Source organism: Pteropus vampyrus, unplaced genomic scaffold, assembly GCF_000151845.1.
Source record: "Pteropus vampyrus isolate Shadow unplaced genomic scaffold, Pvam_2.0 Scaffold553, whole genome shotgun sequence".
NCBI lineage: Eukaryota > Metazoa > Chordata > Mammalia > Chiroptera > Pteropodidae > Pteropus > Pteropus vampyrus.
This window is the reverse complement of record NW_011889334.1, coordinates 451,242-476,190: the sequence shown is the minus strand read 5'-3', so window position 1 is coordinate 476,190 and position 24,949 is coordinate 451,242. Positions and strand designations below refer to the sequence as shown.

Below are 24,949 nucleotides of genomic sequence, written 5' to 3'. Positions count from 1 at the left end.
AGTCATGTTCTCTGGATTCCAGAAGTTCCCACAAGCTTTATTCCAAAAATATTTTTATTAATAGAGATAAATAATGTACAGAAGGAAAAGGAGCTGGTGTCGGGTTCTGCTTATGGTCCCTTCTTTTTACCCAAGTTCTTCTCGTGTCTTGCCTATTTTTTTGGGCATTTTCTTAGCATGCGGATCTTCTAGCTCCTTTGCCTTATAATAGTGGGGCGCCACCTCCAGAAGCCAGCTGCTCTCAATCTCCAGTACCTAGAAGGGTAGAAAAAAGTCAGGAGGGTTCCAATCTTTCCAGCCTAGATTCTAATATGTGTGTAATCAAAGTTCTTTTTTCCCTCTGACTACAGGGGTAGGGGAAAAGGTGTGGGACTCTAATACTATATACCCTAAGGGCTATCAAACTTCTGCATGTTATTCAGGATCCCAAGTAGGCTATTCCTTAAAAAAAAATCTGAATGTAAGTACTGTAAAAATACACTCAGGACAGAGACCACATCTGCTTTGTTCATTATCACCTCAGCACCTGAAACACTGAGACGAGGCATTCAAATATTCACTGGATGAATGAATATACAATTCTCAGATCTTAGGAGATACTGAGACAGCTGTTAGAAACGATGTCTTTCTAGTCTATCCTACTTTAAACCAATGTGTTTTCCTATTTCTCTTGTCAGTCCCAACAACCTGAACCTGAGATTTTAGCTTGCCAGGATACCACATCTCTACACTTTCCACCTGCCTGGGTAGGGGATGGTTCCCTCACCTGTCTCATGAACTCCTTAGTGGTCAAGACAAGTTCATGGTAGAGCAGCCAGCGTGGCTGTTCCTCAAAGAGGGAGGAGTTGGGATGAATGAACACTGTCTGCTGCTGTTTCACTGTGCGATAGCCGCTACGAGTCAACCGTGCTGTGTGGTAAAAGTAACCAGCAGTGATGGCCTAAGGAGCAGGAAAGAAAGTCAATGGGACAGCAAGACATCCAGGGGCATTCACCACTCGCTGCTTGCTTTTTTTTTTTTTAGTTCAGGCTTCTGAAGAACTAGAAAAGTAAGGAACACAACCCACTGAGAAGAAAACTTCAATGGTCAAGGAATAAAGTATAGGGAGAGCATGCCTTCCACAAAGGGAAGAGGGCATGACAACAGGCTGGAGGGGTTGCCACAGGCCCCAGAGAGAAGCTTGCTTCTTGGGAGACACTGGGTGGACAGCAGCAGACTAAAGAAACACTGACCTTGCGTACACGGATATAGTCTCCCTGGCAAGAACTGAGACCAACTTCCACACGTTCCAAGAGCCCCTCCAGCTGTTCCCGCACATCCCGGGCTCGGCGCATCGATCTGAACTGGACAAAGTTCTCATAGCACCATTGGGAAGAGTAACCACTCTCAGCCCACTATGAAGAGGGTTTAAAAAAAGGTGAAGGGGTAAGTATATAGCAGGACCGGAGTCCCCCATGTCTCCTTCATTCCCACTCACTCAAGCCCAGTGACCTGTGTATAAACGTTTAGCAGAACCAAGTGGTCCCCACCAGGAAGGAAGAAGTTGACACGGGCATTGTCAGCATGGACAACCTTGTCCTTGGGTCGGTAGAAGATGGAGTTGTTGACAGACAGCATGGCAGCCACTGTCAGGATCTCCTCTGAACAGCTGTACCTGGGGCAGGAAGGGGAAAAGCCTGAGAGTTCAAAGCAAGACATAACAGACAAACGAGGCTGGGGGTGGGGTGGGGAGAGTGATCACTTAGTGATGGATAGGTCCTAACGTGGGGACTGCTGATTAGAATAATGACTACAGATCAGAGAGTAGATAGATTTGGTGGCAGTGGCAGCAGCATAGGGGTCAAGAAGGCAGGGGCCGTAGATGACACACTTACAGAGGAGGGAATCTACAGAGGAAAGAACTGGGGGCCTCTGAGTATTCTGCAATAGGAAGGTGCGTACTATGTGCATTGGAGAAAAACAGCACTTTAAGTTCATGTGATGACCTCTGACCTCAACTATGGCATTTAAGGTGGTCACTCCACAGCAACATCTAAATGTTCCAGTCCGGAACCTTAGGAATGAACAAGTCCCCATACCAGCCCTTGCTCAGCACTCCTCACAGATAGAAAGTCTTCTTTTTCTGTTCATGCCCCCAAATTTTCTGTCAATCCTACTCATTTGATATAATAAAAGACAGTAGTGTCTTACCAATCCTTGTGGGCCTCAAAGGGGGCCCTAAGAGTTCTCTAATAACTTGTTATTTGTTAAAGAATAACATGGTAGGGAGACAAAGAGCGAAATAACAAAGATGGCCCCAGAGACAGAAGGCGGCATTGCCAGTTTGTGGACTGGAGGACTGGCTGGAGTTGGGGGCTTACTTCTCAGAGGCCAAGATCATTTTAGATAGCATGGGGTCCACCGGCAGCTCTGCCATCTTTCGACCAGACTAAAGAAAAGACAGAGAAGAGAGCTGAGGCCAGTCCTCCCTCAGGTGTCCCTCTACCACTTGAGGGGTCACCCTGACCTTCATCCTGCCCCAGTCCACTGGCCTCCCAACTCACCGTGGTGAGCTCCCCGAGGTGGTTGAGGGCTCCTAGGGCATATAGCTGCTCCAAAGCCAGCAGCAAGGTCTCATAAGGTGGAGGGTCCAGGAAATCAAAGTGCATGAGGTCATGAATCCCTGTATAGAGATGTGAGGGGTAGAACAGTCCCTTCACAAGGACCAGTGACTCCAGCCCCACCTCCTTTCTCTCTCAGGAGGACTGGGGGACCCCAAATCACCTAAGCTCTTGAGCAGCAACACGACATTGCCCAGGCTGGTCCTCTGGATCTCCGGCACTGTAGTTTCCTCCAGTTCATGCTGATAGGCCCAGGCAGTATACAGGCGGAAGCACTTCCCTGCAGCCACCCGGCCTGCCCGACCAGCTCGCTGATTGGCTGAGGCCTAGAAAGAAAAGAGAGGCAGGCTGGCTGACAACTCGGTGAGGTTAAAGAGAAAGGGCAGTATTTTTGCAAGAAATCTAGGAGGATGTGGCCTGCTTACTCCCCATCCTCTAAGAGGCCCCCACAGGCTTCTGAGTGGAACCTTCCTGTGGATGCATGCCAACTCCTGCTCCCTATGGAGACCTCACTGGAGCCCAGGCTGACCTTGCTGCAGGGTGTGACCGTGAGTGATTCCATGCCCGTGCGGGGGTTGTAGCTCTTCTGCTTACAGAACCCTGGGTCCAGCACATAAATGATGCCCTCAATGGTGAGAGAAGTCTCAGCGATGTTTGTTGCCACAACCACCTGATTGAGAGGATATGGGGTCACTCAGAGACCCCACCCACTTACCCAGAAAAAGTAATCCTGGAAGATTTGGGGTAGAGAAGCAGGAGTAGATAAGGGATAAGAGCTGAGGGGATTAAAGTCCAAAGTTGGGAGAGGGGACAAGGCCAGTAGAAAGGTGAGGGAGAAGTGGGGATCAGCAGAGGCACAATGTGGAAAAGAAATGGAGAAGAGATTTATAGTTTTTTCAGAGATGGGAGATAGGGGTAGCCAAGTTCTTGCCCCTGACTTTCCCACCAGCACTGTCATATTCACCTTCACACATTACTGCCTGCAATAGCCCCCTAAAGAGTCTCCCTGATTCTACTCCTAGGCCTAGTTATTTGACATCCAGAATGTTCCTTTTAAAATGTACACCAGTCATATCGCTCCCCCATCCTCCAATGGCCTCCAACCCTACCTGAGAATTATATCCAAGTCCCTTTAGGCGCTGAGTCCTCTGGTCCCTGGTTACCTTTCTGACCTCATTTCCTAGCACTATGCTCCCATGCTCCACTCCTGCACGCTGCTGCTACCTGGCCAGGCACTGTGCACTCCTCACAATTCTTACTCAGGTCCTTTTGCAAGAGCTGGTCCCTCTGCTGGGCACGCTCTTCTCCTAGATACCAGCCTAGCACCCTCCCTCACCCAGTTCAGGCCTTAGCTTCACTTTCACTTTACTGGAGCATGAGAAGCCTTCCCTACAGTCCCAAGAAAAATCCAAGAGTCAGTCTCCATCTTCTTATGTAGCATTGTATCTCTTCACAGCATTTGTCACAAGTTGACATTATGTATTTACTGTCCATTGTCTCTTGATTTACACTAGACTGTAAGCTCTATGAGGCTGGGGACTTTGTTTCATCACTGTATCCCCATCCCCTAGAACTGTACCTGGTACAGGGAGGAACCCGTTAAATATTCATCAAATGAATCTTTGCTCAAAATCCTTCAATTGCCATTCAATTGTCTAAAGTCTGAATTTTTCCACTTGCCATCAAAGGCCCTTCCTAATCTCAGTCTAAAGTTGGTTTTAGCCTGTCCCACTACTCCACCACATGAACCTTCTGCTAAACCCTATACTCTGACCTCAAACATACCTTAGGCCTTCCTCTGACATTCGCCAGCCATTTTTCTTAAAGGTGCAATTCATATCTCACCTCCTAGCACAAGAAGGGCTCCCCTTTTCTGCATCTCCACAGGGTGTACTTCACAGGTCATACATTTGGCTGTCTCTCAGTTTATACCATATTCATCCTCTCTCTCCAAAGCTGAGGGACTGACTGCTAGTCAGCCTTGTAGCTGCAGCAGTACCCAGGGTACACCTTGCACAGGGTAGGCACATCTTTTCTTTCCTGCTAGTTGTATGAACTATAGGGGTGAAGAATATAAGTTTCTCCAACTTACCTTCCGTGCCCCAGGGGGCGTAGGCTGGAAGATTCGAGCCTGCATGTCAGAAGGCAGGTTAGCATAAATGGGCAGCACCAGAAGTTCCCTAATTTTGGAACCCAAGCGGCGGCACCGATCCTGGAGCATCTCACAGGCAGCCTCAATCTCTTCCTGGATTTGGGGTGAGGAGAGCAGCAAGAGCCCCAAAGTCATAGAAAGCCAACCTGCTGGCCCCATTTTCCCATTTCATCACCTCCTCCCCACACATGACTCACCTGTCCTGTCAGGAACACCAGGATATCCCCAGGAGGCTGGGTTACATGGATCTGCAGCACAGATACTACACAGGCTTCCAGGTAGTCAGCCTCTGGAGCCTGGGGAGAGTGGGGAGAGGGGTCACAAGAAGGCCACTTGTTCAGGCGACTCTTTCCCTCCTACCAGCTCAACATATGCTTTTTCTCAGTTCTCCTTTAGACTCTCCATTTTACCTTTCCCTCCTTGGGACAACCTCCCCCAGCTTCATGCCTCACACTTAAGCCATCCTCCCTGTCAGGGCACCTTGGTATAGAAGATGTCAACTGGAAACCTGCGGCCAGGAATTCGGAAGACGGGGGCGTCATCAAAGAAGGTGGAAAAACGGGCAGTGTCCAGTGTGGCTGAAGCCACCAGGACCTTGAGCTCAGGTCGGAAGCGAGCAACGTCTTTGATCAATCCAAAGAGAATGTCTGTGTGTAGGGTCCGTTCATGAGCCTCATCCACCATTACCACACTGGGGAAGGAATAGGGAGCAGTGAGTGAGGAAAGCTAGGCAATGCAGAAGTGAACACTAGGGTCCCCTGGATGAGGGGACAGATGGCGGCAAAGGACTCAAGGACGAATGTGGGAAGAGCGGACACCAGGAGAAGTCAATCACCCCAGTTAAGACCAACAGAAAGCTGAGAAGACTAAGGTCCCATGGTCTGCAGCCTATCTCAGCTTGGGTAGACAATCACAACCAAGATCTGGAGGCTGGAAGTCGAGGTTAGGACAAGTCAGTCATCCCCTCTGGATCAGAGTCAAGAGTCTGGTAGAGTCAGCAAAAGTTAGGGTATCTGTTTGGAAGGGGAAAGAGAAGGCAAGGCCACTTTTAATAAGGCTGGATTCCCAGGTTGGCTGGGAATGAACAGATTGACCTGCACCACCATGATTCAAACAACCCAGAAGCTCCCAGGTTCCTGTGGGGTTGCTGCTGCACATCTCCGTTGGCACTGCTGCCTCTTCTGGAGAGAGGGCCAGGTGAGCCTTTCTATCCCAACCTTAGATGACTCAGCAGGCTTCTTGGTCTCCTCCTAATTTAGATGTGTACCATCTTCTTTCTCCTTGCTCTACTCTTTGGATTTCTGGGTGGCAGCCAAGCCTGCAAGAGGTCACCCACTACCTCAACCCTTTGTACCTAACTCTGACCATGATGGTGAAATCCCCAGCTGTTTAAGGTTAGGGTTGATTGGAAAGTCCCATGCTCCAAACACTCTTGCATTGGCTAGCCTTCTACGGGTTCTCAGAGATTTTTATCTGAAATACCAAATCATACTTGTCCTATTGCTGCACTGTGACCTGCCAGGACCACACATTCACAGCCTCTTAAGAGATGAAAAGGCATACATTGCCCAGCTGGCCTGACCCCACCAACATCTCATGCATGATGCCTTCCCCCACTCAACACATGCTCATTATCCACCCCCTGTTTGGTCAACACCAGCACTGAGAGCTCACTACTCATATACCAAACCACCAAGGGTACAACCATTCTGACAACCCCTGCAATCTCTGCCACTCTATGGCTTCTTGGTATTGTGCTGCAATCCATTTCCCTGTAACTTCCCCCGTGGTTCCTAGATGTGCTCTTTGGGGTCACATAAAACAAGTCTGATCCCTTTTCCCATGTAACAGCCCTTCACCTATCTAGAGGGAAACTGGAAGTCTCCCTTTAGTTTCTCCCCTCTAAGCTGAACATTCTAAGTTTCTTCAAGTGTTCTTCACATGTCTTTTCAAGTCCTCACCACACCACCCTACCTTCCTGGTTGTTTTCTAAACTATGGAAACAACTGAAGAGGGAGGGAAGGAAGGGCTTTCTCTGAAGTATCTTCTATCCTCTAGCCACATCTCTATGGTACCTGGAGGTCTGCTCTAGGACCACTAGAATCATAAAGATTCAAGAACTAGTGGATTAATCAGAAGACAATGACCAAACTGACTGGGTGGGAAGAAAGGAGAGAAAGGCCAAAGCTTTAAGGAGACACAGAAAGGCACTGAGTGAGAAGAGAGCAGAAGACTAGGGAGGAAGAGAAAGCAGGTACTTTTTTCATGGGAGACGGGACCCTATGCATACCTGTAACTTGCAAGGTCAGGCTCAGAGAGGAACTCCCGAAGAAGCATCCCGTCTGTCATGTAGCGGAGGACAGTTCGCTCTGATGTGCAGTCCTCGAAACGAATGCTGTAGCCAACCTGGCAAGGGGGCCATTAGTGATGGAAAGTGGGCTGGTATTCCCTGAAGGGATTACAGGGCTAGGGGATGAGGGGCCAGTGCCTAGACCTGCAGTGTGGGGCCCTGAAGGCAGTGTAGGCTGAGTTCCAGATCAGTGGTGCTCCTGTCACCCCTCAGTCCCCACAGATCTCACCTCATTCCCAAGCTTCACGCCCATCTCCCGGGCCACTCGGGCAGCCACACTCATGGCTGCTACTCTCCTGGGCTGAGTGCAGGCAATCTTCATACCCTTCTTTGTATAACCCTGAATGACAAGGAAAAAGAAGAGATCTTCTCTTTGCTAAATATGGCCCTGGAGCCCAGGAAAATTTAGAGAAGAAGTTGTAAATGCAGGGAAGGATAGGGGAAAAGGATAGAACAAAAAGAAATTGAAATAGGCAAAGAGATAGGATGGCAGACTCAGGGCCCTCAAAAGGGTCCACATCCAGCTCTGGAAGTCCTAGCCCTTTGGGGTATCAAGTTCAGGGCTCAGCTAGATTTGACCTGGGAAAGAACAGACCAGGTGGGGCAGACCCAGAAGCAATGCGGAATGAAGTACAATAAAAAAGCAGGAAAATAAGTCCTTTCATTTTTCGTTTTTGGACCCTGCAGTGGAGCAGAGGCCAAGCTAAATTGGAGTAGGGGTCCATGTTCCCACCATCTATCTGTCCACACTTCCTTCCAGTGTAATCATACTGAATGCCTACCAGGCAGGGACACTGTGGCAGGAAGTGAGAATAGAAACGTGAAAAGGATATGACCCATAGTCTCAAAAACTCCGCCATTTAGTGGAAAAAATGAAATGACTAAAATGGAGAACAAAAGCGACTACTGAAAATATCAGGTAAAAAGAGCTCTGATAAGTTTGTGCTCGTCAATGGGCGATACCCTGGCAACCTGGAGGGTGTGGATACTATACCTCCTCAAAGAGATACTGCGGGATTTGGGTGGTCTTCCCCGAGCCTGTCTCGCCTTCAATGATGAGGACCTGATGATTAGCGATAGCAGCCAAGAGCTCCTCACGAAATGGGAACACAGGGAGGCTGCGGCGGACAGCCTGGATGGACTCCTTCTGCTGGGCTTGAGTTGGAAGGGATGGAGCTGATGGCTCCTAGAAAGGAGAAAGAGGGGCATGAGCTTCAGTGCCAGCTTCTCATCCTCCTCAGAATGTCCCAGAGCTCGCCCTCTCACCTCATCACCCTGGAGCTGAGTGGCCCGGACAAACTCGATGGTCTCTTCTTCCTCCAGCACAAGCTGATACTTGGGCTCCTGGGAGGCAGCATCTCGGGCCCCAAACTTCAGGGAGGCAGCCCCCAGTCGAGCCTCCTCCCAGCGCCGCTGTTCCTCCCCAGGAGCACCTGATTCCTCCTCCACTAGATCCACAGCTCGTGCTGGCTATGGAGAGAAGGGCATAAGAAGACAGAGGCTGCCCTCTCTGCCCATTCCCCTCTGCCCCAGTCAGTACCCTCAGACACTGGGAAAGGGAAGACAAGGGAGGGGCCGGTCAAGGCACTGCTCAACTCCCTGAGGCCTTCCCTCCCCTCAGCTTGGGGGCCAGGGCTGAAGCAGATGCCCCTTTGCCTCACCTTTCCTCGGGTCTCCTCTGGCATGTGGTAGCGATTGGTGGCCTCCAGCTTTTCCTGCTCCCCAGCTGCCCGGTACTCCCGGGCCAGATCCCGCACTCGCCGTTTGTATTTGAGCTCCCGTCGCTCATGCCGGCTCAGCTCCACATCCCCAAAAAGGAACTCCTCATCTGCCAGCTCAGCCTCCAGGTCCTCAAGCTTCTCTCGCTCCCGCTTAGCTAGGTACTCTCGGCGGGATTTCTTCCGCAGCTCAGGGACCTGGGCCAACACAAGGCAGTCAAACCCTCATCTTGCTGGAACAGCAACCCCTTTCCCTACCTACCTGTAAGAGTGACAAACTCCCTGACAGGATGGAATGAGAACCTAAAGATGTATCCTCCACCTTCCCTCTGCAACAGACAACCTGACTAATGGCTTCTCCCAAGTTGTGCCCTTTGAAGGCAACACAATGACCCCACACACTGCCTTCCAGCAGCAGGATCCAGCTGGAAGGTCTTTCAAGGCAGCATCACCATCTTTGTTGATATAAATATGTTTGGGCAAGTGAATATTTTATATTTTGAAAATATTGATGATTCTCAATATTTTATATTGAGAATCATCAAAAAGAATAGTGATATACAATTGTAAAATATTGAAAAATAAAAATTCATGAGTATAATGTAACACACATACACACGAAGAATCAAAGAATGGGGCGGGGGGGGGCGGACTTCTGTCACCAGTGAGGTGACTGTTACACCTAACTTCTCGCTCTGAAAATTAGGAATTAAAAGGAAACAAACATTTGTCCTGCCTATTAAGAAGAAATTGTAGTTCATTTCTAGCTGCTGAGGTAAAGCTCTTCTTTATATCAAAAGGCTAGCTAATAAATATAGAAGGAATGTCAGCACGCCAAAATCACCATTTGCAATCCCCAATGCAATAACGGATTCAGGAAAGGATCAGCAGTGGTTGCTAAAACCATTAGATGGAAGGCTGTTGGCAGAAAGGATATCTGAAGTAACAGGTACTCAACTGGATAGTATGTTCCCTTGATGGGATGCAATGGGAAGTACATATCACCACTTAAGAGGTATTGCTGCCACAACTGTTTAATCTGAGTCTGGACCAGCTTTAGACCCAATTTCCACTTTAAAAGAATCACAGGGCACAGAAGAACTTAACACTACAAGGTAAGAATCAGATAAATACAGAAGGTAGGACATGGTACAAAAGAAAACAGAAAATGAATCAAACTTAATTAAGAAACCTAACAACCAAATGCAATGCATAAACTTTTACTGGATTCCAGTTTGGAAAGAGCAGTTATTAAAGACATTTTGGGGTAAGTGGAGGAATTTGATTGTAGACGGATTCTTGATTGATATGTGAGAATTACTGTTCATCTTCTTGGGTATGACAATGGCACTATGGTTTTATGGTAGAATGTCTTTACTCTTAAGAGGTGCATGATGATGGGATAAAATGCCATGACGTCTAAAACTCTTTTAAGTGGTTCAGAAAGAAATAAAAAGCCTACATTTACATAAACATTGAATATTACACACACAGTTTTGAATCTGAATAGTCTGTATGTGTTCAATACACTATTCATTCAACTTTCCTATTTGTTCGAGAGTTTTCATAATAAAAAGAAAAAAAAATCAGGTAAATAAAAACACTACACTGGTGCTGAGAGATGTCTCAGAAGTCTCTGATCAAAGTCATTTTGTGGGGTGGGGCATGAGATGGATTGTTCAGGAGGGACCTGAGGGCCACTGGGTCATTCTTATGAATTTCTCAAAAGAATTTCTCAAAATTCTTTTGGGAAATCTAAATTTCCTTACTTGAGAAAACCAGGCCTTTGGAAAATTGCCTACCCTACCCAGACTCACATCAGAACAAGTCCAGTTCATCAATTACAAGGGCTCTGTCCCTGTGCAGTAAGAAGACCAACCCAGGAAACCAGAGGGAGCTGACAAAGCCATGTAAGGGATAGAGGGATTAGGTGGTAGGAAGGTATTTGGACGTGGTGTGCCTGAGCTGAATGGTCAACATATCCCTGGGCAGTGGGACAGCTGCCCTGCCCCTGCCCTCCAGCCAACCTGTTGACCCTGCAGTTGCTTTTTGATCATATCTTGTTAAGTCTCACATTTCTCTTACTAACACACAGTATGACTTAATCCAGAAGAGTCAAGGAGGCTTTGCTGGTAGCTTCTTTCTCTCTGTAACTTAAGCCCATCCTCAGCAGGCTCCTGTCAACCAAGCCCCCTCCTCCAGAGACCTGACACCCCATCAACATCCCCACTGCACTTCTTTTGTATCCTTCTTCCCTACTCTAACCATGCCACCAGAAAGTCTTTCCTTTTGTCTTCAGATCTTGGCTTTGTGGGCACATGTACTCACCATAGCTTTCCGGTCTTCCTCAGCCATCTTGAGGCGCTTTTGAGCCTCTTCATAAGCCTAGGAGAAGAAAGCAAGAGTGGAGGAGTATGAGGCTAAAAGCTCCCACAGCCACAGCCATTCCCCTTCCAGGATCATTCAGATGTTCCCTAGCACAAAGAAATGTCCCTTCTCAGAGAGGAATCACTATGGTTACAGGTTCAGCAGAGGGTTGCCTTAGCCAGAGGACCCAGAGGGGTTTTCTTACCAGAGAAGTAGCATACCACTAGAGGCATCCACTTGTCTTCCCAGCGATCACTATCTCTACAATCACACCCACCCTCAGATCTGACCCAGGGATCTTCCTGAGGATTAGAGAACATGCTGCTTCTATGCACCTTCTTGTCTGACCGCTCCAGGACATTGCGAGTCCGATCCTTATCCCGTTGTCGAACCCTCTCAGCAAAGGCATCCCGTTCCTCCAGGTCCTGAAGGCGTTCTCGCTCTGTCCGCTCCCACTCATCCTCTGACTCTGGCTTCTCCGTCTGTTTGCTCCCCCTGTAGCCCAGCCCAGAGGATTAAATAAGGGCATCCAGAGGTTTATTGTCCTATCATCCACCTACTTGCCCCATCCTCTCTCACTCTACTTCTGACTTACCCTCTCTTTCTCTTCTCTCTCTCAGAAACCTCTTCCTCCTCATCTTCCTCTTCCTCCTGGCATTTCTTCCGGAGGTGTTTCCGCTTTTTACGCTTCTTCTGGAGACTGCTCCCAGCCCTTCCCACGGTCTCCTCACTACTTTCCTCACTGTCTACCAGCAATTTATAAGATCGGTTCTTCTCCAGCAGGGCTCGGGCCTGTCGTTCGGCTGCCCGAGCTGGCTTTTCTACTACTGCCTTCCGTGGTACCTGTCAACAGAGGAGAAGATAATGGAATTTAAGCAACTCCTGATCTCTGCCCACATCCTTTACCTTGTTCCTAATTTAAGGAATGACTTGACCAGCCTTCCTCTGCACCATGTTCATTAACCTGAATGGGGCCTCTCAGCTTCTAAACTTCCTTTCAGTCATTCATTTAACAAACATTTACTGAAGCCTGTCCCAGGCACCAGGTACTTGCTAGGTACTAGGGATACAGCAATAAACGAAAGAGAAAAACCCCTGCCCTCATGGAGTTTACATTCCAAACCCAATTTTCAATTGCTCAGCTGCTGTTCTTCCCAATGATTAAGTCAGTCCTACACAAGGACATGCTATAAGGATTGTTTTGCAGAGGCCTGTCACAGTACCAGACTCCAGATTAACATAAAGTCCCTATCCTTACATCACTTACATTCTAACTTTATCTCTTGCCAAGCACCATATGGGACAGCAACCCTAGGCCATTTGCCATTCTCTGAACATGCCGAATACCTTCACTCTTAATACACTTTCTGAGTACCTGTTTTGTAAGGCTCACATCCCATTATCTATTAGGTAGGAGGAGTACAAAGACAAGAAACAGTCTTTTCCTCCAGGAGCTCGCCTTTACTTCCTCCTCCTTTACCTGACAATTCCAGAGAATCTTTGGGCCTGCTTTTCCTGATCACTACCCCCTCCACCCATGTTCCTACAGCAATTCCCACACCTCACTTTTCAAAGTGTGGTCCTTGGACCATAGCATCACCTGGAAACTTGTTAGATTTGTGAGAAATGCTGAAATTAAGATCCCAGACCTACTGAATCTGCACTTTAACAAGAGCCCTGGATGAATCATATGCATGTTAAAATTCAAGAAATACTGCTCTATAACACTTAACCGAACATACTTAAGCCCTCTTCCATCTTCTCCACTAAGCTGGCCATCTAGCACCTAGCACAGTACTCAGGCGACAGCGGACAAAAGATACATGCTTGTGAAGTGAGCTTATTACCTAACTCTCAGATGGGGACCTTATCAGAACCTCACCTTACAACCTAGGGCCCCTCCCCTGCTCCACCGCCTCTTCCCGCCGCACCCACGCCGGGCCCTGCCCCAGCCGCGCCCCCCACCCCGCTCCAGACACCTTGTTCCAGAGTCTCAAGGCGAAGTCACGGGCCGGCCCGCTTAGGTCCAGGGTATCGGTGTCTCGCAGGCGCTGCACGAACTCCTCGGCCGAGACGCAGCGCTGTGCGGTGCCGATCAAGAACTGGGCTACGTGCCGCTCGCTCAGCCCCAGCACCGAGTGCAATTCGTCCTGCACCCAGCGCTCCAGCCCCGCCGGCGTCGCCATGGCGACCCACACTCCCGGTGCCCGGCCCTGAAGGGTCTCCAGCAGCCGCGCTGTGGGCCGGGCGGGTCGGAGGCCTGAAGCCCAGTCTGGAGCCTCAGCTCCTCAAAGGAGCCAACTTAGGACTTTAGGGTTCGGTTTCCAAGAGCCCAAAACCGTTTCCGGACCGCGGAGGCCGGAAGCGGCCGTACTTTTCCGGTTTGAGCACTACGGCGGCCGAGCGAGTTCAAACCTCGCAGAAGTATACCGGTAGCGCGGGTAAAACATTTTCATTTCCGCCCTGCAGAATCTCTATGTGCTCCCGATGGTCAGCCGGTGGGTGTTTCAGTCGCTCATTCATGCAACAAACGCTAAGTGCCTAATGTGTGCTAGACACAATTTTAGTCGGTGAGGGTATAGCAAAGAACAAATCAAACAAAAATCCCTTACGGAATTTACATGTATGCGGTAGGAGGGAAGCTAAGATACATAATAAATAAAACATGTTCGTTACATGGAGCCAAAAATAATGCAAGGCGTGCGTATGTTGGGGTTCTATTCCAAATCAGAAGATCAAGTCCATGCTTATTAATGATTAGCCTATACTAATTAGGAGTGAACTTTACTAGGACCGGTACTTGCAGTGTGCCGGCTGGAAAATTACTGTTTGGCCATCGCCCATGGGAACATAAACGCTCTAACAATAAGCTTTCTGCTTCTGTACCCACTCCCCCCACCCCACCCCCCACCCCCACTTGCACAACCGACCTGTGGGGTGACAGTAAAAGGAAGAAAAATAGACGTGTGTTCAAACAGGATGAAGAATGGGGTTTAGGGCTTAAAAACCCTGTACCTCTACATTTCCGGGCTGCTTAATTTGGGGTCTGCGTACCCCTGGCAGACCCAGCTGGCTGAATAAAGAGTGTGTTTCCTATAACTCACTGATTTCTAGTGGTCCGTGTGTCTATCGGGCTGGTGGCTACAAAAGCAGAAGGAATGAATACAGATTAGACATAAAGCAAGGACCTCCTAGCAAGAAGAAAGTTGAGATATGGGGAAAAAAAACAGGTGCTTTTCTTGATGCTGTCTCAGAAAGTAATTTTTAAAAATCTCCAAACTAAGGCATGTGCGAATGTGTTCTGCATTGTTGCTAATAGCTTGAAAAATTCATTGGTGGTTGCTTATTTTAAAATAAGCAGAACTCGTTACTTGACTCTGCTTGATCTCTGTTTGGCCCTGCTTCATACTTTTATGATTAATCGGACTTAGACTCTACTGTTGAGAAATGAAACATTGTTATTCCAATTAGGGTAACATCATATCATTGACTTCTTGGGAGCATTGTTTTCTGTTTCCAAAATAGACTGTGGGCACCCCTGGCATCCCTGGGCTTCCTGCCTCTACTTTCTGGGGTCACAACAGATTAGGATCTTTACTTAATTAGCTACTAACATAAGCATTCTGTTTCCCTCTGTACCCACACCGTCTCTGAACTGGTGCATTCTTTAGACACCTTGTTTGTTACCTTGCTAGTATAAAGACCTTGGCGTATATTTAAGATCAATTTGTCTAATACATTTTGTTTTTAGTTAAGGGGAGTCTCCTCTGACTAGGCTGAGAGAAGCATCCTGTAGCAATAGTACAACCATGTCTTTACTAGCCTGGAGAACTAAAAAATATGACCTGGTAAGTAAAATATAGATCTTACATATTTGTAGAATATAAGAATTCTTTGAAATGGAAAAAATCTCCCAGTATCAACTGTACTTGGGCAACAGAGCCATGAAATAGCAATGGATCTTAAACTTTTAAGAATATAAAACCCATTGTCTATCAGAGGAGATCCTGTCCCAGGAAACTGCACTTCTATACGTACACTATATTTTGCAACAAGAGATTTATTATTTAATGGTCCTGAGTTTTTGGAGTAAATGCTCCTGGATTAACAGTGTCATATACTACTTGGCTGCTTGCATCTCGGTAGTTTTCAAAATATCAGAATTCTTCAAAGTGTCCTGTTTCTAATTTTTTAGCTCTTTTCATCTATTCATTTGCTCAATCCATCATTCTAGAAATCATTTTTTTTGTCTACTAGGTAGCAGGTGTGGGGATAAACCCAACCAACATAGTTCCCCTCATGTACGTGCAGTCTAGTGGCTACTTCAACTGCCCTTCCTTAAACCAGTCCTTTGAGAAAATGGTGCAGGGCTCTCCCAAAGCCCTTTCTACATATCAGTGCTGAGTTCCAGGTTCATCCTCATTCTCTTCTCCCAAAGCCAAGGCCACTTCCTCTTCCTGGCCAAAAGGAAGATGGGAGGTTTGGAATGAGGAACCCAGAGCCTCCTCCCCACATACACTTTTCTTTTTTCTTTCTTTTTCTTTTTTTGCTAAAGAAGAAGCAGCAGGGGAATAATTAAGAGCTACATTTTATTATGGAAAGTTGTTTTGTCTTTAAAAAACAGGCAATTGATAAGGAGAAATGGGGGAGAAGAGTTAAGGTGACTCATTGGTCACCCCAAACCCTTGCAATTCAATTCATTTGTGAACCTCTAGGAGTAACAGAATTAAATAACCAGATGGGGGTACACAGTTAAGAGTCCCAGCCTTCCCTCTTGGGGAAAACTGAGACATAGTAATACTGAGCTAAAGTAGAGGAAGCCACAACCCTGGTTCACTCCCAATGAGGTGTTGTAGAGGACAGGGGAGAGGATTCCACACGACTCAGGAAACAGGCATGGCTTGTAAACCTGGGACTATGGGGGACTAGGAGTTGGGGTATTCTTAAACCAGGCTGTGGTCAAGTGAGGAGGCAGGAGCTGTAAACAAAGGGGCAGCAACCTAAGAAGCAGCAGGGAGAGATGGCTGTAAAAGGAGTGGGGGCCAGGCTGCCCAGGGAGAGGAGTGCTTAAATCCTGAGAATATGGGGGTAGTGGGGGGTCAAGGAAAGCTGTAGGGAGTGTACTCTGCCCAAGGAGGTGGAGGGGAAACTCTGTCTCCACTCCCAGTGAGCTCTGTGCTCCTCCCTAGGACTTGGAGCTCACTCTTGGATCACCTAGGATGCAAGAGCACACTTGATGCACTCATACCAGGGACCTTGGGTGAGGGTAGAATTTGGGCAGTTGGCTCTGCCCCCAGAAACAGAATGAAGCAAGCAAGTTGGAAGATGTTGGTTGCCCTTTCCTGCCAGGCTCATTTTCAGGGTTGTCTGCTCTGAATCTTCTGGGCTCCAGGATCTTCAGTTCTGCGAAGGATCTTCAGTTCTTCTGTGTTGGAAGAGAGTCACCTCCGGCAGGACTCATCTGTGGGATAGAAGGCAATAATGATGGAGAATGAGTGAAGGCCTCTGCCTTCTGCATTCCCACCCACTCCCTGCACTGAAGGCCAGTTGGCGTAAAGGTCATAATATCTTCCACATCTTGAGTGCTTGTTACTACCACATCTTAAGTGCTTGTTACTACCAGTAACAGCAGCCATACTCATTTAGCTCATATTCTGTGCCAGGCATTCTTAAAATTTGTTTAATCTCACAATAACCCCAGGTGAGGTTAAACAATTTGATGTCTAGCCATTGTTCTAGAATTACTTAATCCTCTCAACAAAAATTACTTAATTCTCCCAACAACTCCAGGATGTAGTTATTATTAACCCCATTTCATAAATAATAAATCAAAGCCAAAGGTCAGGTTATTTCCCTTGAGGTCACAACCATAAGAGAAGATATAATTCAAAATCAGGCCTGTCTGACCCAAACCCTGTGTTTTTAACCACACTAGAGCGCTCAGAAAGAATTCTCGTTTTGAAATCTGGAGACCTGATGTGCACTTCGCTTTCCAGGACCTCAGTCTCCTCATCTGTGAAAGGAGAGGGTTAAACCAAAGGTCCTGGCAGGCCTCTTGCAAGCGCCGACACTAAATCCTCTCCTTTCCTTCGGGCCCGCAGTGCCAGCTCTGAACACCAGGGGGCGGCTTCTCGCCGGAGGAGACTTGCTTACCCACTATCAGAGCCTTGGTGCGCAGCCCGCCCTGGAGCTCCCGCTGCAATAGCAGCTCTTCCTCATCCTCTTCGTCGTCAGGTTGGGCTGCTGAGGGGCTGGTGGTATTTAGGGTCTCAGGCTCCGGGCCCAGTTCCTCCAGCACCGAGCTCTCGGAGGGGTATTGGTACGTGGTCTCTAGGGCTGTCTCGCTGAAGGAGATCTTGAGCTGCGGATGGAAGGATAGGAGAGAAAGTGGAGTGGAGATCAGGTCAACTGGGAGAAGCCCTCAGGGAAGCAGGTGCAAGGTGGGGAGTGGGGCTGGATTTGTGCAACCCGCTGACTTTGCCCTCCCCATCCATCCCGGGATCCAGTTTTTCCTTTGGAAGCTGGCCCTCCAATCCCAGGTTTTCTCTCCTCAGAAACATCAGACTTTGGCCTGAGCTTTGGCAGGGCCCTGGGTAGTAATACAGGACCAAGGTTTCTACTCTTTAGAGTGTGGGAGGCAGAAGGGTAAGAAGAAATTAAAAACATGCAAATAAGTCCTGTGACCAGAAATGAATCTTTGGGTGCCCTGGGGCAATTTGGAAGGCTTCCCAGAGGAGATGAGATTTGAGCTGGCTGGGGAAGGAGTCCCATGCAAAAGCATGGATATGCACATTGGTTTCCATACCCTCAGCCCCTAGCTGTTCCTGAGAAACCCAGAATCCTGGACACTGGCCGCCTCCTGCTCCCTTCACTCCTCCTACAGCTAGAGTGGAACCACAGGGGTCTAGGGCCAGGGAGGGAGAGGAGACCAACAGAAAGCTCCAGAGGAAATGAAGACTGTCCCCCAGCACATAAGGAAAAAGATAAGCCCTTTAGTCCCTGAAAGGAGCAGCTGTAGGAGGTGATGGGCAGAGAGGAAAAGTCCACTCAGATATAGGGAGAGTGCACCAGAAGGGACATGCAGAGACAGAGGCAAAATACCAGAGGGGATCTGGAGAAGACAGAAAATTCTTCCTAAACGCAGTCCCAAGAGCAAGCGAGCCCAGCTGTTCTACCCTTCCCTTTAACACTCCTAAGAAGCTCAGGGGGAAGGGGCAGGATAGGATTAACTCTGGAAGCCAAAGCGATTAAGTAGACAAATAGGAAGATTCCATGTGAACTACTCGGAAAGGTCCAGATGATCTACCTAGGCCTTCCCTAGCATCTGTTTGAGAAATCTGGAGCTGGGACCCTGCATCCCTCAGTCTCCACAAGACTGGGATGTGAAAACAAGCCTAGAGGGTGGCTGAACAGGCAGTTGCTAACATCTGGGTCCCCACGGGAAACTGGAACTCAGGGAGTGTCACTCCTTGGCTCTAAACCCTGCTTTGTATCCCCATCTCACTGGGGGCAAAAGACAGAGCTTGGCCAAGGCCTATACAGTGCTGCCTACATGCCACTCCCCCTCACCTCTTGGGAGGAGGTCCACTCCAGCCACACAGATCCACTTGGGAGCGCTCCTACCTCAGGGACGTTACACTGGCTGTTTCCTCTGCCTAGAACACTCTTTCCCCCAAATATACCCATGGCTCCCTCTCCCAATCACCCTATTATAAAGTTGTCCTATTCATTCTCCCACCTTTTGGCCCTCTAGCTTCCACTGATCCTTGTTCTAATTGTTTTCCCATAATCACCATCTAACCTACCAGAGAGCTTACTTCTTATCCTTGTGTCTGCTGTTGGTAGGAATATGGGAGTTGCTATACTGGGTAAGGAAGGGTTCATTCAGGTCTCAGATGAGGACCAAACGGAATACCAAAGAAGGGGGAGCAATGTGTGGGGAGTGCAGTCTGTATGGTTGACCCCAGTCCGCTGTGAAACCATTGATAGAATTGAGTAACAACAACCAGACCCCTTACATCTCAACTTTTTAAAAGAAACCACTTCTGGGAATCCATTTCTGTTTTCTTTTCATATCCCCTTTTGGGATAACAAGCTCCATAGTTTATTAGCCACTCTGAAAAGGGACTCATCTTATTTGCTCTTAGCCCATGTTTGACTCTCCCTTCACCCTGTTTCTCTCCTCACACAACTTCTGACTGGGCTTACCAAGAATGAATAGCCTGCATGTGGGAGATGGGCGTGGGGGGAGGGGAGGTGAGGAGAGAGTGACTCACTGCCTCCTCTCATTAGCTACGTAAGGGCACAGGGGGCTGGAGAGGGGAGGGGCCAGTGTCTCAGCCAGCCTGGAGAAGGGCAGCGGCTACAGCCCATCCTTTGGGCTCCAGTGGCAGGGCTGGGATTTCTGTAGATACTTTGATGGAATTAGCCTGCAAACAGGAGTTATTTAGGGAAGGCAGGGGTGGGGCAGAGCTGAGACAGGGCATGCCCAGCCCCTCATGAGCTGGTGCTGAGAGCAGAGAAGGTCTGAGAGAGGGTGATGGGAAGATGTCTGGGTCTAGAGAACTGTGCTTTTTCCCTACCCCCACCCCCAGAGCCAGCTGCTTCCTTCTTCTCTCACCACATCCTGAGCACAGTTCTGGCAGGCCAGGGCCCAGCGTTCCCCACTCAGCCAAACCAGCCTTCCGGCCCCCACCCCAGGCTTCCTGTTTGGGCGATCTGCTTCCGGCTCCCCCCACCCCCGCCGCCACTGACCTAGGTATGGTCACCATTGCAAGTCCTACCCTGCATCCAGATGGCCCCCAGACTTTGGGTCCCAAATTTCATCTCTCTCTCTCTGCTTTTTACTCCCCAAAAGCACAAGCCAATTCAGTAGGAAGTGACTTTTCTGAACACTTCACTCTAGCAGATCCTGACCCTTGCATCAGCCCAGCATGAAAGGGAAGGGGCTGGTATCAGTCAGGGGGCTCAGGAGGGTCTCAAACAAACACTTTGGTTCAGGGAGGGGAGCTTAAGCTTCTTGTGATGATGAATTAGGGGATCAAATGACCCCTAAGCTTAACCGAGGTCTTTGGTTCTTGTGGTTCTCATTGACACTGAGGACATAAAAACCATATCTGAGGATATACCACATGTGGGATGAAGACTGGAGACCAGGAAGAGCTTCCTAGTCTGGGAGCGATGTGTTAGGTTCAGGGACCTTTCTTAGAGATTTTCAAGCTGGAAATTGGTGTGAAAGGAAGGGACTAGGGAAGGGGTTGGGCCAGGGCTAGGGGAGAAGTCAAACTGGCTGCTCCCATTTTCCTGCACATTCCGATTCCAGTTTAACCTCTGACTCTCTGTTGGCCTCAGCCCCTATCCTTGTCCTCAACTCCCATTGTACTCCCTGCTCTCAGCAGTACCTCCAAATTCACTTCTCTCTTTTTCTACCTCAAGGGAAAGGAGTCCCAGGGTGGCGGGAAGAGAGGGGAAAACCGAGTGCTGAGCCAGTTCTGAGGAGGGAGGGGAAGCCCAGGGAGGAAGGCAGGGAGGAGGGGGTATTTTGGAAGAGGAGAAGGCCTTTTTTGTCCCAAGAGAGAAGGGAGCACTGTCTGAAGCAGTGGCCCAGCTGGGGTGTGCAACCCCGAGGTCACTCACTTTAAATGGCCTCTATGTGCCTCTCTGCCATGAGGCAGACTTGCTCTTTGGCCAGCCCTGCTCCATTCCCCATCCCCTCTCCATCCTAGGATGTCCTCACTCAGTTCTACCCACCTCTTTCTTGGGACTGTAAGATCTTTCTCTACTCACTTCTTTCCCTCCTTTTTCAGTAGAACTCCAAAGCCACCTCCTTTGCCTCCCTGGGCTTCCTGACCCAACATTTTCTCCTTTGAAGGCTGTAAAGGCTTTCACCCTGGTGACCCTGCCATCATAGATTCAAGGCTGTTGTCCTGTCTCCCACCAGATGGGCTGAGTTGGTTCACAGACTCAGAGGAAAGGAAGGAAAGAAATGGGCATGTGTGCGTGTGCAAGTGTGTTTGTGTGTGGATTCAGAGCCTGAGGGAGCGGAGTAAGCAGCCTGGGCACACCCTGAGAGAGACACACCCAGGGACAGCTCTAGATTGCTAGCAGGATCCTTGGCGCTTTGAAATGAATGGAAAAGGAGAAAGGAGGGCTACAAGAAGGAAGGGTGGCAGCAGGAATTAACAAGAATAGAGGAAGACCAAAATACAAGAGTATAAAAAAGAGAGTCCAGAGGGAACAGATGAGTGGGCTTCTAAGCAGTCTGGCTTGGCTGCTCCCTACCTGTTTGTGGTGCCTTTCAGGGGACCCCTTGACAAGGCAGCTGCGGCTGAGGCGGAGGTAGCCCCCCAAAACCAAGATCTCCTCAGCAGTCGGGTACCGCTTCTTCCCAGACCCAGTGACTGCAGCATCAGCAGCTGGAGTGGCAGGGGCTGCAGGGGGCACAGACCGCCTGGGATTGACCGTGAAGGTGTGTCCGCTGCGGCGGGGTGCCCCCACCCCTGGCCCTGCCTTCACCCCATAGAACAGCCGGCTCATGAGGGGATCCCCAGGGGACTGGGGGGCAGGCAGGGCTGGGGGTGGGGGAGACAGAGGGGCTGTGGTTGGGGGCCGGAGTTCCACTGCTTCCTCTTCCTTCTGTCTAGAGCCTCCAGTCCCAGCGTCCTCTGGTGGGAGGGGGGAGGGGACAGAGCAGAGGTTCTGCAGGGTGCTCAGAGACCTGCCGCGAGCCCCTGCCTCCTCCTTTTCGGCTTCCCCTTCTCCAGCCTCTGCACCAAGGGGCACCAGATACTTCTCAGCAGACTCTGGAGGATCTGACTTCTGAGTTTGAGTCTCTGTGTCCCTGGATGTCCATTCTCGAACCTTCCCAGAGTGCAGAGTCCATTTCCACCCTTCTGTCAGCCTTAAGCCCCTCTCACCATCCTCCAAGAGGCTAGGCCTCTGCTCTGCTGCCTGCACTCCTCCAGAGCTGCTGTCTGGAGCCTCCTTTGTCAGGGTCTCTGACAGCCCTGTAATCTCCTCTGGAGTCATCCTTGGAACTGGCCTCTCTTCTTTTAGCCCACATTCCTCTGAGCAGTCTTTTCTTTCTTCTCCTGAGCTCAGCCTCCATTCTGATGCCTCCAGTTGTATCAAACTTTGTTCATGAGACTCTCTGGAGTCAGGCCTCCATTTATGGGTCTCTGTCAGGCCCAACTTCTGATTGTTAGACTCCGCTGGGCTCAGTCTACTTTCTACCACCTCTTTTCTCTTGGGGCTTTGTTCTCGAGGCTCTGCCAGTCTCAGATTCCGCTCCAGCATTTCTCCGGGGCCCAGCTTCCATTTCCATGTCTCCGACAGCCTGGAGATTCTGTCTCCAGCCTCTCCTGAGCTCTGCCTCCAGTCGTGAGCCTCTGAAGGCCTGGGGCTCAACTCTCGGGCTCCCCCTATCCCTAGCTTCCTCTCTCTGGCTTCCCTGGGACTGAGCCGCTCTTCCTTTGACTCTCTTCCCTTTGGGCTTGGATCACGCATCTCCCCAGGGCTGGGTGTCCACTCCGGGGCCTCCAAAGGCCCAGGCCTTCTCTCTGCAAGTGGCTCTTCACTCCGCTGCTGCTGCTGCTGCTGCTGCTGCTGCTGCTGCTGCTGCTGCTGGCGCTCCTGTCGAATGAATCGGTTCTGGTGCACTGGGCCGATGGCCTCCAGTAGGACAGCAGACTTGTCAGGGTCTGGGGGTCCAGCCTCTGTAGTCCCAGAGGCAAGAATAGGCTCCCCAGGAGACAGGCCAAGCTTGGCCCGGCGGCGCTCCAGAAGTCCCCGTTTCCAGGCTGGCATCTGGGACAGACGCTCCCGCTCCGCCTTCTCCCGGCCCCGAATGGCTGCCTCCTCCTGCCGGCGCCGGGCTAGCAGCTGTAGCTTCCAGTCCGGGATGGTGGCCATGGTCGCCCTGAGGTTAGGGTGGGGAGCACTGGGGGCAGAGAACAGGAAGGAGAGGCTCCAAAGAGGCCCAGGGGGTGAGACTGGGAATGGGAGAAGAGGAAGTGGAGGGGAGAGGTGGGACACAGAGGAGGCCAGAGGAGCTGAGGGTGAGGACAGAGGGAAAGAGGGAGAAGAGAAAGGGGGAAAAGCTATGGGCCTAATTAATGAGGGGAGGTGGGTGACGCAAAGGAAGAGTGGAGATTCAGGGCAGAGGCTGGGGTCAGATTTCACAGTACAGGGTTAATGGGTGTCAGTCCCAAGGATGTGGGAGAAATGCAAAAAGAGAAGTTGAGAAGAGAGAAAAAGAGAAGCAGTGGGTGGGAGGGGTCAGGATTCAGGCAAGGTGGCCTCGCCGCTACCCCAGGCGCGGTGAGAGTGAGGAGGGAGGTCAGGGAATCCCGCCGGAGAGTGGAGGCAACGCGACCTGAGCAGGTGTCGGTGAGGTGAGGGGTGGAGAGTGGAAAGGTATAGGGGAGCAAGGGAAACGCAGGGTCAGAAGGGAAAAGGAGCTCTGTCGCTGCAGCCTGGCGCTTCACTGCACGGGCCCCCGAGGTCCCGGCTCCCCTTCCAGCTGTGCTCGGGCCCCGCCTCCCAGCTCCCCCACCCCTCCGCTCCAGGGCGGGCCAGGGGAAATACCCTCCCCCGGGGACTTTCAGAACCCGGGCGCCGGGGCTGCCAGCGCGTTCCCAGAACCCCAGCTTCTACCCCCACCCCGGCGCGTCACCACCGCCTGCCTCCCCCACGGACGGTGCCGGGGACGCCTTTTCTTTCCGGAGCCTGCGCGTCCTGGGCCCGGGTTTCGGCTCTCAAAGAACCCAGACATTGCTAGCCATCCCCGCCCCTCTCTGGCAGCACAGACAGACAATCTCGGCACAAAGAGGAGTCAGCCCAAGGTCCCGGCCAGGGACAGGAGAAAGGACTGAGCAAGGAGACAGCCCCTCCCCACGTCTGAAGCCCCTCAGTCAACTCACACGCTGCGGGGCTCGCAGGGGAGGGGGTGCGAAGGAGCCTTGCGTCTGGAGAGAGGAGGCAAGAGGAAGAGGAGGAGAGAGGGATCGAGGGAGATCCGGAGACCGGAGGGAGTGGAGGAGGGGGGAGGAGGAGGAGTGAAAGAGGGAGCCAAGTGGGGACAGACAGAAATCTGGGGGCCGGACGGGGGGCGGCGACCGCTTTGTCTGAGGACAATGGGGAGCGGGAAGGGGGCGCAGGGCGGAGCCCGATGAGGGGGCGTGGCCTCGTTCCCGCGGACCCCGCGAGGGTCTCGACTCCTGGCTTTTTTCCCGCCGCCACCCCTGGCCCTCGGCCCTCGGCTCTCTGCTCCCAGCGCTCCCTCACCCCACTCTCACCCGGTAGTCCTTTCCTGAAGAACCCAGGTGTCCAGACACCCACCCCGGCCCGCCGACCCAGGGCGGCGGCCCGTGACTCAAGCCCCTCGAGGGACCTGGGGAGGAAGCAGCAGCTGCTCGCAGCCGGGCACGCCCTTCCCATCTCCTGCCGCTCCTCCCCACTCTTTGGCCTCCCGGGCCAGCCTTGGGCCAGCCTTTGTTGCTGTGGGGTCCCGGGCAGCCGCCAGGCAGTGGGGGTTCCGTGGGGAGGGAGGCAGCAGAAGAGGCACTCGGAAGTCAGTAGCTTTAGAAGCTCGCTCCACTCCTGGAGCCGCTGCCCACTCTTTTTAGCGCCCGTCTCCCATGGGTCCCATGGTCTGCCGCAGGGAAATTGGGGGATGTGGAGGAAGGCGGACTGGGCTACTTTGGGAAGGTGGGGGCGGGTCCGCCCGGAGTAGCCGCCGCCCAGTGGTCGCCAGAGGGCGTTG

At 50.7% G+C, this 24,949-nt stretch overlaps 2 protein-coding genes across 6 annotated transcripts; both read right to left on the bottom strand.

The window, feature by feature from the left end:
- Positions 1-2: 2 nt before the first annotated feature.
- On the bottom strand, positions 3-13,583 carry DHX16 (DEAH-box helicase 16). 2 transcript variants are annotated; one of them, XM_011383957.2, is made up of 20 exons: positions 13,167-13,583; positions 11,783-12,030; positions 11,523-11,682; positions 11,149-11,205; positions 8,764-9,018; positions 8,369-8,572; positions 8,097-8,288; positions 7,332-7,442; positions 7,043-7,158; positions 5,233-5,443; positions 4,950-5,048; positions 4,693-4,845; positions 3,130-3,270; positions 2,764-2,926; positions 2,544-2,662; positions 2,361-2,428; positions 1,492-1,654; positions 1,233-1,394; positions 767-940; positions 3-255 (listed from the first exon to the last, which is right to left on the bottom strand). In XM_011383957.2, exons 1-20 carry the CDS (start codon positions 13,371-13,373, stop codon positions 127-129), a joined length of 3,132 nt encoding a protein of 1,043 aa, XP_011382259.1. In that variant the 5' UTR covers positions 13,374-13,583; the 3' UTR covers positions 3-126. The 2 variants fall into 2 exon arrangements, 1 of the variants encoding a protein (XP_011382259.1); XR_002777950.1 differs by lacking the exons at positions 3-255; positions 767-940; positions 2,361-2,428 and having other exon boundaries at positions 1,345-1,394; positions 13,167-13,564.
- A 2,174-nt stretch (positions 13,584-15,757) lies between these two features.
- Positions 15,758-24,885, bottom strand: PPP1R18 (protein phosphatase 1 regulatory subunit 18). Of its 4 annotated transcripts, none has more exons than XM_011383954.2 (4): positions 24,483-24,885; positions 21,469-23,560; positions 17,341-17,548; positions 15,758-16,648 (listed from the first exon to the last, which is right to left on the bottom strand). In XM_011383954.2, exons 2-4 carry the CDS (start codon positions 23,095-23,097, stop codon positions 16,629-16,631), a joined length of 1,857 nt encoding a protein of 618 aa, XP_011382256.1. In that variant the 5' UTR covers positions 23,098-23,560; positions 24,483-24,885; the 3' UTR covers positions 15,758-16,628. The 4 variants fall into 4 exon arrangements, with proteins under 4 accessions (XP_011382256.1, XP_011382257.1, XP_011382255.1 ...); XM_011383955.2 differs by having other exon boundaries at positions 21,469-23,125; XM_011383953.2 differs by lacking the exon at positions 24,483-24,885 and adding an exon at positions 24,108-24,464.
- Positions 24,886-24,949: the final 64 nt, after the last annotated feature.

Coding starts and splice junctions, on each gene's coding strand:
- DHX16 (XM_011383957.2), bottom strand. CDS start 13,373: ATGGCGACGCCGGCGGGGCTGGAGCGCTGGGTGCAGGACGAATTGCAC. Junction 11,683..11,782: donor AGAGAGAAGAGAAAGAGAGG/GTAAGTCAGAAG, acceptor GCTGGGCTACAG/GGGGAGCAAACAGACGGAGA. Junction 2,429..2,543: donor ACCTCGGGGAGCTCACCACG/GTGAGTTGGGAG, acceptor TCTTTTCTTTAG/TCTGGTCGAAAGATGGCAGA.
- PPP1R18 (XM_011383954.2), bottom strand. CDS start 23,097: ATGGCCACCATCCCGGACTGGAAGCTACAGCTGCTAGCCCGGCGCCGG. Junction 17,549..21,468: donor CTGAAAGGCACCACAAACAG/GTAGGGAGCAGC, acceptor TTCCATCCGCAG/CTCAAGATCTCCTTCAGCGA. Junction 16,649..17,340: donor CACCAAGGCTCTGATAGTGG/GTAAGCAAGTCT, acceptor TCTATCCCACAG/ATGAGTCCTGCCGGAGGTGA.